The sequence below is a fragment of the Trichomycterus rosablanca genome, chromosome 14, assembly GCF_030014385.1.
Source record: "Trichomycterus rosablanca isolate fTriRos1 chromosome 14, fTriRos1.hap1, whole genome shotgun sequence".
NCBI classification, from domain to species: Eukaryota; Metazoa; Chordata; class Actinopteri; order Siluriformes; family Trichomycteridae; genus Trichomycterus; species Trichomycterus rosablanca.
The window spans coordinates 29,892,492-29,906,247 of record NC_086001.1 but is presented as its reverse complement, the minus strand read 5'-3'; the positions used below and the strand labels follow the sequence as shown (position 1 = coordinate 29,906,247).

Sequence of the window (13,756 nt, the reverse complement as noted above, 5' to 3'; positions counted from 1 at the left end):
ACAGTGGGCCTGTTCTTTTAAATAGCACACTCATTACAACAGCATACCAAAACTTTCTTCTACTTTTTGTGGGAGTGTTCATTTTATCCAGCAAACAGCTACTCCGAGACCATCTTGAGTATGCTAATGACATTTTGGTTTTATTTGTGAAGCACTTTCAAGAGCTCTATGGGGAAAAGTTCATGTCTTACAATGTACACAACCTTGTTCACTTGGCACAAGATGTAAAAATACATGGTGCACTCGATAATTTCAGTGCATTTAAACTTGAATCTTTCCTTCACCAGATTAAAAAGCTAATTAGAAAACCTGGCTTCCCACTCAGTCAGGTCATTAGAAGACTGTCAGAGAGGCCCAAAAAACTGAATCGAAATAGGAAAAGAATGGGATTATACAAAGTTCATGCATGTGGTCCACTTCCCAGGTCCATCCAAACAGCCAGTCAGTATCGCGAACTGAGGACACAGAGTTTCTCATTGAGATTAGATGAAGCCAACAGCTTTATTTACATCAACAACAAAGTTGCCAGAGTGAAAAATATTTTCTCCCATGGAAATGAGGTCTACATTGCATACTGCTGTTTTCTCGAACAGGAATCATTCTTCGAATACCCTCTTTCCTCAGCCACACTTGGCATCTACTTAATAGACAAGGTCTCAGGGGCCACTGAATATTGCAAATTTTCAGAAGTTAAACAGAAGGCATTTGTTTTGCCATATAAGATGAAATTTGTATCTTTTCCCCTTCTGCATACCAGTTCATGAGAAATTTGCTACCAGAACCTCCCTTTTCATCCCCACTGAGTTTTTTAAAATTTTCTTCTTCATAATCAAGTTTATTTTTTTTTATAGTTTTCATGACATATGAGTAGCATGATAGATCCCTGTATGATAGGAATGTACCTACTGGTTGAATTTGTGGATGAGGGAACAACAAGCCCGGTGGCAGCAGAGTGGTACCATGAGGGCATATCATGGTGGCCTCCATACACAGACAAAGCCAAACTTCTAAAGAGTATCCGAGGCAGTGAGGTCCCAAATGTGAGCAGAGGATGGACACAGCACCAAGCTCGTATCCTTTACAGCTCAGGTAATCTAAAATGTATAAGAATATTGATTAGATAAACATTATCTATATTATGTACATTATACAGTACAGACCAAAAGTTTGGACACACCCTTCTCATTCAAAGAGTTCATGACTTATTTTCATGACTATGAAAATTGTAGATTCACACTGAAGGCATCAAAACTATGAATTAACACATGTGGAATTATATACTTAACAAAAAAGTGTGAAACAACTGAAAATATGTTTTATATTCTCGGTTCTTCAAAGTAGCCACCTGTTGCTTTGATTACTGCTTCGCACACTCTTGGCATTCTCTTGATGAGCTTTAAGAGGTAGTCACCTGAAATGGTTTTCACTTCTCAGGTGTCCCCTGTCAGGTTTAATAAGTGGGATTTCTTGCCTTATAAATGGGGTTGGGACCATCAGTTGTGTTGTGCAGAAGTCAGGTGGATACACAGCTGATAGTCCTACTGAATAGACTGTTAGAATTTGTATTATGGCAAGAAAAAAAGCAGCTAAGTAAAGAAAAATGAGTGGCCATCATTACTTTAAGAACTGAAGATCAGTCAGTCCGAAAAATTGGGAAAATTTAGAAAGTGTCCCCAAGTGCAGTCGCAAAAACCATCAAGCGCTACAAAGAAACTGGCTTACACGAGGACCGCCCCAGGAAAGGAAGACCAAGAGTCACCTCTGCTGCGGAGGATAAGCTCATACGAGTCACCAGCCTCAGAAATCGCAGGTTAACAGCAGCTCAGATTAGAGACCAGGTAAATGCCACACAGAGTTGTAGCAGCAGACACATCTCTAGAACAACGGTTAAGAGGAGACTGTGTGCATCAGGCCTTCATGGTAAAATAGCTGTTAGGAAACCTCTGCTAAGGACAGGCAACAAGCAGAAGAGACTTGTTTGGGCTAAAGAACACAAGGAATGGACATTAGACCAGTGAAAATCTGTGCTTTGGTCTGATCAGTCCAAATTTGAGATCTTTGGTTCCAACCACCGTGTCTTTGTGCGGCGCAGAAAAGGTGAACGGATGTGCTCTACTGCAAAGCAGTAATCAAAGCAAAAGGTGGCTACTATAATATAAAACATATTTTCAGTTGTTTCACACTTTTGTTAAGTATATAATTCCACATGTGTTAATTCATAGTTTTGATGCCTTCAGTGTGAATCTACCATGTTCATAGTCATGAAAAAAAAGAACAATCTTTGAATGAGAAGGTGTGTCCAAACTTTTGGTCTGTACTGTATGTACAGTCATGTGAAAAAGTAAGTACACCCTCTTTGAATTCTATGGTTTTGTGTATTCAGACATAATAAAAACCATCTATTTCTTATCAGGTCTTAAAATTATATAAATACAGTCTCAGATAAACAATAATGCATAATAAATTACACTCATTCATTCATTTGTATAAAAACACTAGACCAAAATAGAAAAAGCAGTATGTGAAAAAATAAGTACACCCCATGAATGAATAGCATGTAGAATCTCATTTATTAGTAATAAGTTGTAGTAATGGTTTTCTGTATGACTTTATCAGTCTCTAACATCGTTCTGGAGAAATTTTACTCCACTCTTCTTTACAACATTACTTCAGTTCACTAAGGTTTGTGTCCATTCATTTGTAAATGATCTCAACGGCTGTAATCTGTCCAGATCCTGTGACTGTAACACAAACCCCTAATCGTCACCCCTTCACCACCATGATTGACAGTTTGTATGGGGTGTTTGTGCTGATATGCTGTGTTTGTTTTTTGTCAGATGTGCCGTTGTGAATTTTGGCCAAATATCTAAATTTTGGTTTCGTCTGTCCACAGGACATTGTTCCAGAAATCTTGTGGTTTATTTCAGATGCAACTTTGCAAACTTAATCTGTTTTGTCATGTTCATTTTAAAGAGAGAACATTTTCTTTCAGAAACCCTTCCAGCAGGCCAAACTTGTTCAGTCTTTTTGTTTTAGTTGAACAGTCATTAAATTGAACATTTAACATGCTAACCGAAGCCTGTAGAGTCTTAGATGAAGCTCTTGGATGTTTTGCAATTTCTCAGAGCATTGCACAGTCTGATCTCGTGGTGAACTTGCAGGGACGTCTACTACTGGGAAGCTGCCTTGAATGTTTTCCACTTGTAAATGATCTTTCTTACTGTAGAACGATGAACTTCAGATTTGGAAATGGCTTTATAACCCTTCCCAGAATAATCAGCAGGAACAATTCTTTGTCTAAGATCATTGTTGATGTCTTTCCTACTTGGTATTGTGTTTACACACACCTGAATGGTCCAGACCACAAGAAGTGCCAAAACTTCTGATTTTATAGACGTGATCACACTTACTAATCATCAGTTAATCAAGATCATTTGATTAGCAGAACCTGACTGATAAATACCCTCTTAATTCCTTTAGAAACAGTAAGGGTGTACTTATTTTTTCACACACTGCTTTTTGTATTTTGATCTAGTTTTTTATATAAATAATGAGATGGTGTAATTTGTTATGTGTTATTGTCTATCTGAGGTTGTATTTATATAATGGTAAGACCTGATGAAGAACAGATGATTTATATTATGTCCTGATACATAAAAACATAAAATTCAAAGAGGGTGTACTTACTTTTTCCCATGACTGTATATTATGCATTTAATTGTCTGCATGCAAAATATATTACAGATTGTTTGGACAAGGTCGTCCAGAAATGGAGAATATCCTGCGAGACCTCGGATTTAAATTCAGACAATGATTTCCCACGAAAACGAAAGTAATTTTATAACATGTCACACAACATTGTGTAGTACTTCATGAAGATTTCTATTTGATTTTTCTTTTACTTTTTAGACCTAAAAAGCCATTTGAATTTATTGAAAAGTCTCAAGCAAAATGGCATCCCAGCCCTCAAAAACAGAATCTCAAAATGAAAAAGAAAACAGTGCATTCCCTACCACCACCACCAATACCACCACCACCACCTGCTGACCATCGAAATCCTGGAACAAACAGAAGTAGTAAGTTTAGTGTATTTTTCTTCCCCAAAAAAAAAAAAAAAAAAAAAAAAAAAAAGCAGTCCAAGATGTAACACTCTTTGCAACTTGAGCTGGACTAGATGGGTCTAAATGGCTGAAGGCTGAACAGATACATACATGCGCCTGGCATTTTTGTGACATCACCAAAAAAAAAAAAAAAAAAAAAACCACCCTCAGCCTTATTTTGATAAAATAATAATAAAAATACATTTTGAATCTTGTTTATATACTTATACCACCTTATAGGGCCCCTTGAATTTTAGGAAACACAATAGCTCAGAAGACTTAAATCTTTTCATTCCATTGCCTGAATAAAATATAGTTTGAAAGACTGGGAAAAGCCTGGCAAATCTTTAAAACACAACACTGGCTTTAAAGCTTATGATATTTCACATTTCCACAAGTATTACTGGACGTTTATTAGAAATCTCATACTGAAGATTGTTAATATTCACTATAATTAGTTAGATACTGTTAAGAATGTGTTTGTTAAACTGTTTGAGGACTAAGCAGTGCAAAGCTAGTCTATAATAATATAACCAATGCCCAGAGAAAAATAAAATCATTTTTTTTCAGTTCCATCATATTTATAGAAGCTTAGTATTTCAAACATCACGCATAAACGCATATTGAAAAAAGCAGGTTTTTAAAATGGACAGTGTACTTACCAAATTATGATTTTTTAGTGATGTCACAGGATGAGTGCTTCTTCCCAGAATCTAGACAAGGTAAAGTTCATTGAAAATGAAGAAATTAAATATATAAAAACATTACAACACTTTCCAAAAAAGTTGGGATGCTGGGCAACATATAAATAATAACAGAATACAATGATGTGCAAATTATTTACATTGTATTTTTAATTGAAAATAGTACCAAGAAAACATATCAAATGTTGAAACTGAGATATTCTCCTACTAATTAATAAAACATGCTGTGGAAATGACTAGATTTAAGAGAGCTTACAGTATTTTTTTTCCTTTTATCCTGTCCAACTAATAAAAATTCTGAAGTGCAGTTTTAATTTCAGTCCACAATAAAACAAACTTAGAATAACAAATTTAAATTATGAATATAGTACATACCTATTTCTTTTTTTCAGTGATGTCAAAGGCCCAGTCCTATCAGGGAAGAATTCAGGATGCTTGGTTCACTGAACCAACACAGCAGAGTAAAATCACATTTGTCATATATGCTATTCATAGAAACCCCCTGCTTGATAAGTATTTATCAAAACAAATAGAGAAATATACATAACCTTACAAATTCATAAAAAGTTTAATCACCCATGCATAATTATTTGCTTTCAGTGATGTCACAAATCCAATTGCTCAGTCAAGATGGACAGTCCACCATCACAGAACAAAGTAAGGTTTCTCTACAGTCATTAACATTACAATTAACTAAAATGTTTCTTAATAATTTAATAGAAAATTTCACTATAGATCTTCAGCATGTTTAAGAAGACAAACTTAAATCTTACCAAGTGCTTACCTTTCTCCTTAAGTGACAGAAGACAATCAAAGTGTTGGTTTGGAAAGCCACTGTGACATTCTGTCAGCAGGACCAGGTAAGATAACAGCACTGCACAAATTACAGTGACTTTATATTTGTGGTTAACCTCACTTATTATTGTTATACTTAAATACTTATGAGTAGACCAATATACCGTCCTTGGTGTTAATAGCTAACGCACCTAGAGTCCGTCTGCCTACAGGCCGACTAGTGCCGGGTCAATGCACACGTAAGTTTAAGTAAATTCTATTTTATAAAATTCTTAATTGTCTTATTTATTGATCTAATAAAGATGTGTGAATAACCATGATATTATTATGTGATTTCCCAGCAGCAGAGAGGGCCATCTTAGAGATGCTGGGGGAACTGCAGCTCCAGGTCCAGCATCTCACTTCTGTTATTACCCAAAGAGGCCCCTTTTTGGGTAACAGCAGCCTGAAGATGCCACCTGCACCAGCAGATAAAGAGGAAGAAGATGGACTTCCACTGGAAAGCATTCAGGCCTTGAATGACTTTGAAGTCCATCTTCAAAACAAGATCTTCAAGCAAAAATTGGTAATTTACTGTACCTTACACACACACACACACACTATATATATATATTAGGGCTGTCGAAGTTAACGCGATAATAACGCATTAACGCAATCTCAATTTAACGCGATTAAAAAAAATAGTGCCGTTAACGCAAATTCTAGTTCATGTTGAGACTTGACTGGTAGAACCAACGTTTTAATGTCGGACTTGCCACCGTTGTTCATTTGCGGTTTGTTAAAATAATATAACTGAGCGTCGTAGGGATGCACTTGCATAATAAAGAAATAAATACACGGTATATTCACAAGTTGTCGGGAGCAAAACACTTTATTAACTTAATCTGTTACGGCACTGAATACCGGAGTCAAGCACGCTAGTCCATGAACTATGGAAGCCCCAAAAGGGTCAAAACACACTCACTTCGTGTAGAAACGTCCACTTTTCACATTTCACTTAAAAAACCTTGTTTTCTATAACATTTACACAGATTTTATTTAATGCGATTAATCGCGATTAACTATATGAAATTCTGAGATTAATCGCGATTAAAATTTTTAATCGTTTGACAGCCCTAATATATATATATATATATATATATATATATATATATATATATATTGTACATTGCATGTACATTACTTACCGAATATTTTTGTCAACTTGATGGTGATGGTGGACGCTGGCGCATTTGGCTGCCGCTACCGTTACCGTATTTTACCGTATTTTATTGTATTTTTATCGTTTTTCGTTTTCATCTTTTTACACACCTTGTGGATCTATTTCTTTTATGTTACTTTTGATACTTTTATTTGTGCTTTTGATACTTTTTGTTCTTTCTACTCTACATCGCGTCTGCGGCCGGTGGTGAACGGTGGATGAGTTTTCCTGGGATCGGCACGATGTTGAACTATTCCGTTGACCAGCTGAGGAAGTTCAACAACTGCACTACTCCATCGTGTATTTCAGTCATCAAACAGCTTGGACTCCTTCGCCGGCCTCGTTATATTCACAGGGGCTCCCGGAGAAAGCTTGTTTATCTTCGAAACGGTAACGCTATTCCATCCTTCTGGTCAGCCGTGCGCACTGTCGCTCCGCAAACACGTCATCAGAGCGCTGCTGCCTTGCACACCAGTAGCGGTGTAGTCTCCATGACAACGCTGTCCACGGAGTGGGATGGGAAACGCGGAGTGGACTTAGCAAATCTCCGTTCTCTTCCTCGTTCCTCACAGCCAACTACACAACAATACCACTTGAAAATGGCATTGCTTAATGTTCGTTCACTCAACACAAAAAGTACTGTACTCAGTGAATTTATATCTGACAGTGAACTAGACTTTTTCTGTCTCACTGAAACTTGGCATAAACCCTTGGATTATTTTACGTTAAATCAGACCACGCCAATGGGATACTCGTATATTGATGAACCTCGTATGGAAGGGCGAGGTGGTGGTGTTGCTGCAGTCTATAGGGATGATATTAAAATAACCACTTTGTCTTTTCCTGCTGCTCTTTCTTTTGAACACCTGGCTTTCAAGTTGTCAGGGCCTACTCCTCTGGTCACTGCTGTAGTTTATCGTCCGCCAAAGCCAAACGCTTCCTTTCTCTCTGATTTTTCAGATTTTTTAACCCAGCTTAGTGCCCTCTCATCCTCTGTACTGCTTATGGGTGATTTTAACATCCATATTGATGACAACAACTGTAAATTTGCCAGGGAATTTTTGGAATTGTTACAGTGTTTTAATTTCACACAACATATACATTTTCCAACTCATAAAAAAGGTCATACTCTTGACCTTGTCTGCTCTACTGGTGTCCTAGTTCATCAGCCGTCCAGCCATGACCTTACTGTCTCTGATCATTTGACAATCATCATGGACATTGAGGTCACTAGGCCCATCACTAGAGCTAAACGTAAAATATCCTTCAGGAATCTTCAATATATCTCTCCCTCTGCTTTCTCAGATTCTCTTGTTAAAAAGATGTCTGTCTGTCCTGTACTGTCTAGTAATTCATCTGACCTTGTCGATTACTATAATGACATACTCGCCTCATGTCTTGATGAGCTGGCTCCTTTGAGAACCAAATTTGTTTCATTTAGTCATTCTGCACCATGGTACACAATTGAGCTTCACCAAATGAAATCCCGTAAACGCCAGCTTGAAAGACTTTATAAGAAAACCGGTCTAACAGTACATTATCAGATTTATTCTGATTATCTTCAACATTACAAAGACGCTCTTACGGCAGCCCGATCCACTTACTATTCCGAACTCATACATGCTGGATCAACAAATCCTAAGACTCTCTTTTCCACAATAAATAAACTTCTCAAACCAGTTGACAATACTACCAATTCCTTTACAGTTGACAAGTGTAACTCTTACCTCTCATTTTTTCAAACAAAAGTTGAGAATATCCACAATTTTCTGACAGTTTCCCCTGTCATCTCTGTTTCTCCGCCTATCTCACCTCAATTTATTACCCAGCCTCTGTCTCAGTTCTCACCTGTGTCTCATTTGGACCTATCTGAGATCTTAACAGGGATGCGAAGCTCCACTTGTGTTTTGGATCCTGCTCCATCAAAACTTGTTAAGGGTTGTTTTCCAGTTATCTCATCACTTATCACAGAGATAATCAATTCCTCTCTTAGTTCTGGCTCAGTCCCTCAATCACTCAAATTGGCTGCTGTTACTCCCATACTTAAAAAACCTGGACTTGACTCTAACATTATGAGTAACTTTCGGCCCATTTCCAATCTTCCATTTCTGTCGAAAATACTGGAACGTGTTGTTGCCTCACAGCTCAAAGATCACCTAAATTCCAATAATCTATTTGAATCATTTCAGTCTGGTTTCCGCCCCCAGCACAGCACTGAGTCAGCCCTCCTCAAAGTCACAAATGACCTTCTTCTTTCCTCAGACTCTGGACAAATTAATATTCTCGTCCTCCTTGATCTTACTGCAGCTTTTGACACCATTAATCACTCCATTCTTCTGTCCCGCCTTGAATCCTCTGTCAACATCACTGGTACTGCCCTTTTGTGGTTAAGGTCATATCTCGTAAACAGACAACAGTTTGTTAATATCAACAATTGTAGTTCTGCCATTGCTCCACTGTCCCAAGGCGTTCCCCAAGGCTCAGTGTTAGGTCCCCTTTTGTTTATTCTTTATATGCTCCCCCTTGGTGACATCATACGTCGGCATGGTTTACATTTCCACTGCTATGCTGATGATATTCAGCTTTACATCTCCTCCAAATCCATTAATACTGAACTTCACTCCACTCTGACAAATTGCATCACTGAAATGAAATTGTGGATGAAAGCTAATTTCCTCAAATTAAACTGTGAAAAATCAGATATGATCATCGTAGGTCCTACAACCCTGGCAAAAACCACAAAAAATTTTCAAATTACCATTGATAATGACACTTTGTCTCCGTCTTCTAACATCCGAAATCTTGGTGTAATTTTTGATAGCAACCTCTCTTTTGACCGCCATGTAAATCACATCACCAAAACTGCTTTCTTTCATCTAAAAAACATAGCACGTCTACGTCCATCACTCTCCTTTTCTGCCGCCGAAACCTTGATTCATGCTTTTATTACATCCAGAATTGATTATTGCAATAGCATCCTTTATGGTACATCTAACAAAATCCTAAAAAAACTTCAGTATATCCAGAATTCAGCTGCTCGCCTCCTTACTCATACTCGCTCCCGTGATCATATTACACCTGTTCTACAAAAACTTCATTGGCTTCCCGTTGCTCAACGCATTCAATTCAAAATTCTTCTATTCACTCACAAAGCTCTCCATAATCAGGCCCCATCCTACCTCACCGACCTGCTCCATCAGCACATTCCCTCCCGTAGCCTTCGCTCTTCTGAGGCTAACCTACTGTCCATACCCTCTAGGACCAAGCACCGGACCTGGGGTGACAGGGCCTTTTCCATAGCTGCTCCATCTTTATGGAATGCTCTCCCCAAACACCTACGAGATTGTCCTGACCTGTCCAAATTCAAGTCACTTCTCAAAACTCATCTATTCAGAGTGGCATTTAACTTGTAACAACACGAAATAAATGCTTTTATTTTTGCTATTCTTTTTAATAGTTTTTATACTTAGATCACGACAGAAATGTGAAGTCCTAGATCCTAAAACTTGTAAAGTTTTCAGTTTCCTGATTGCATGTAAATCTGTCCTGTTTCTGTCTAATTTTAAGAAATTGTTCTATATTTGTTGTTCTCTCTCATAATTTAGCTAATTTTTAATGAACTGTCTTATGCTGCTCTCTTTGTTTTTATCTTAATTATTCTTGATGTTGATGTACTATTTTGATTTTGTACTATGATTTGATTTGTATGGTGTATGTACGTATTTGTTTTGATTATTTGTCTTATGTAAAGCGTCTTTGAGTATCTTGAAAAGCGCTATATAAATAAAATGTATTATTATTATTATTATTATTAACTTCAGGTGTCAAAACTGTCACTGGTTGGGGAACAAACACTTAAAAAAACAGTGTGGCGGATTTGTGGTGGCAAAGTGTTTGCTCCTCAACTAGCTGTGCAGTTGAACTGGTGTGGCAGAGGAGAGAAAACGGCCATCAAAAACACACACCTGAAAGACACAATTGTCTGTAAGTATAAACATTTTTGTCAACAATTTTTAGTTCTGTATATTGACTTAAGATATCTTGTTTGTGCACCTTCTAGTCCACTAGACCATAATCAGTAGTCATTTTCTAACCACAGGATCATTGCTGGATGGATATTTTTGTGATCTTCCATTGATTAACAGAGTACAGTAGTCTTTATATGGTGTATAGGCTGTAGTCTTTAATCCTAGATGAATGCCTTACCATTCTCATGTGGAATTGTTTAATATGCCAAAAATTCATAGCTCTATCAAAAGATGACAAGCTATTGCAGTCTAATGGCATTAACCCTCCTGTTGTCCTCGGGTCAAAATGACCCGCCACTGTGTTAAAACCCCCCCAAAAATCCACTAAATGCTATTTTTTTACCTTGAAATTGTATGACTTTTCCTAGATTGGCCCCAACAATAGAAAAAGTGAAATGTTGCTTTTATTCACATTTCCATGTAAGCTGTACAAAAAAAGGTACAAAGGTGGTCTTCGGGTCAAAATGACCCGTGAGGCAAATAGAGTTGAAATCAAGGTCACAGAGTTATTTACAACCCACAGAATGTTACAATGTTTTAGTTGTGTCTCAGATCAATCAGTAGCAGAAGTAATCAGGTGGTGTTCTCGCAGACTTCAGAAGACCACCTGTTTATTTCCAGAGGTTATAAAGGTGCTGCAGATAACAGGACCCAGAATTCTGTCTGTACTGAAGCCATGAGTGTGCGTTATAGCGTTGAAGAGGCTGTAGAGCTGATTTTCTCAGATGTCCAGCAAGACAACTCTGATTCAGAAGAGGAAGTGGAGCATGTATCCGAAGAAGAAGATGGGGAGGAATACAACCCAGAGCATGATGAATCATCTTCAGAAGAAGAAGAAAACCCTGAAGCTAAAAGAGAGACTTTCCTTTCAAAAAATGGCAAAATAACATGGTCCTCAGCAGCATATGACCAACACGGCAGGCATGCAGAACAAAACGTTGTGCTTGATGTGACAGAGGGACTGAGGGGTCACAATGTGACATGTGACAATTTCTTCACCTCTTATGAACTCGGACTGCAGCTCCTGAAGAGGAAGATCACCATGGTTGGTGCAGTTCGAAAGAACAAGCCTGAGCTCCCACCTGCACTGCTTGCGTCAAAGGAGAGAAAGGTCTTCTCCTCAAAGTTTGCCTTCACGCCCACCACCACTCCAGTTTCCTACCTCCCAAAGAAAAACAAGAATGTAGTTCTTCTGAGCACACTGCACGCAGATGGTGACATTAGCGATCGTGAGGACAGGAAGTCAATCATCATCCTAGACTACAACCGCAACAAAGGAGGTGTGGACAACCTAGATAAGGTGATTGGAACAGATAGCTGCAGAAGAATGACTGCCCGCTGGCCCCTGGGCAGTCCACAACATCATTGATGTTTCCTGCTACAATGCCTTTGTGATTTGGAGAGAGATCAACCCGACCTGGATGTCTCGTAAGCAGAACAAGAGGAGGGTGTTCCTGGAGCAGCTAGGAAAGGCACTTGTAACTCCACTCATTGAAAGAAGGAAGCATGTCCCCCACACAGAAGCCTCAGCAGCAGTTGTGAAAGCTATTCAGAGTGCAGGAGCCCCTGATCATCCAGCTACCACAGCCACTTCCCCAGCTAGGGCAAGTAAGAGGAAGAGATGTCAGTTCTGCCCTCAAAAGAAGGACTGTAAAACACATACTGTGTGCTGCAGGTGTAAGAAATATTTCAAGTGCACAGCCTTGTGCCCTCCATGTGCTAATTAGTTGAATGGGTTGTTATATTTCATATTTTTGTATTGTACATTGTCTTAAATTGTTCACTGGAGAAAAAAAAAAGAAACTGAGTCATTGGGATGAATACAATTTCATTTAATACAGCGAGACTATTTATTCTATTACTCATGTCTAATGTTACAGCTACATATACCTACTCTTTTTGTAATCCGATTTTTTTTTCAGTATCAGCAATGAGAAACCCGCTGCTCCCCACTCCAAATGAGGCTGAAGCTGAGAAGATCATTAAAGAGTGGCTTCGCCTTTCCAGTGACAGGCTCAGAAAAAGGCAGCGATAGTTTTTACATTTATTTTATGTTTTATATATATATAATAGTTTATGTATATATAAATACTTGTAAATATGTTCTGTTTTTTTAAAGTTAAGGCTAAGTTAGTAGTATGTAAGTTATTATATATTTATATGTGTATGTTAAAATAAGAAACATTTTATATCAAATGTTTTACATAATTTTGCAATTTTTAAAAATGTTTAATTCCTAATAAAAGTTTATTGTTAAACCTTTCATAATTTGAACTCAGTTTTGCTAAAAGACAAAACACAAAATAAAAATAAAACATTAAAACAAGACATCGCGGAGACATCGGATGAAAGTCGTAGAAGGGGAAGCTGGACGTAGGTATGCCGGAAAATACGTCGCGGATACACCGGATCAGCGTCGTTTTAAGGGCGCTTTTTCATCAAAGCTACGCAGTGCCAATATGCAAACGACATAAATACTATGTAACGCCAACCATTCTAAGTAGGGAGCAGCGACGTATTTGTGCTGTCTGGGTAATTATCACTGCACCATCTACACTAAACATGTTACTGTACCTCTAAACCATGTATTACGGTACCCAAAGCGTTAAAGAGGGTAAAACTGCTGTTTACAGTTTAATAAACATTATTTACCGCGTTCTGATGCACAAAATCCACTCAGTTCAAGAAGATCATCGACTCTGTTATTAATGAAATACATTTCAGACATTTTTACTGGAGGAATTTGATGTGATCGGATCTCAAACTCATGTGAAGTGTCTGTTCGGTTGTTAATACCACTTTTTGAAGAGCAATAAAATAAACAAAACAAATTGTTATCAGGTGCCACCCCGACATCCATAAAGAACACTTACTCTAGTACTAATCTTGTGGTTTTGAGATCATTTTACTGTAGGAATTCAAAAGAAC

General features: G+C 37.8%; 1 protein-coding gene across 4 annotated transcripts; it reads left to right on the top strand.

Moving 5' to 3' along the window:
- Positions 1-895: 895 nt before the first annotated feature.
- Positions 896-13,036, top strand: LOC134326458 (uncharacterized). Of its 4 annotated transcripts, none has more exons than XM_063008631.1 (10): positions 896-1,089; positions 3,745-3,832; positions 3,910-4,076; positions 5,197-5,265; positions 5,405-5,461; positions 5,602-5,664; positions 5,812-5,838; positions 5,941-6,164; positions 10,622-10,784; positions 12,751-13,036. In XM_063008631.1, exons 1-10 carry the CDS (start codon positions 897-899, stop codon positions 12,861-12,863), a joined length of 1,164 nt encoding a protein of 387 aa, XP_062864701.1. In that variant the 5' UTR covers position 896; the 3' UTR covers positions 12,864-13,036. The 4 variants fall into 4 exon arrangements, with proteins under 4 accessions (XP_062864701.1, XP_062864700.1, XP_062864699.1 ...); XM_063008630.1 differs by having other exon boundaries at positions 5,782-5,838; positions 5,944-6,164; XM_063008629.1 differs by having other exon boundaries at positions 5,782-5,838.
- The last annotated feature ends 720 nt before the right edge of the window (positions 13,037-13,756 follow it).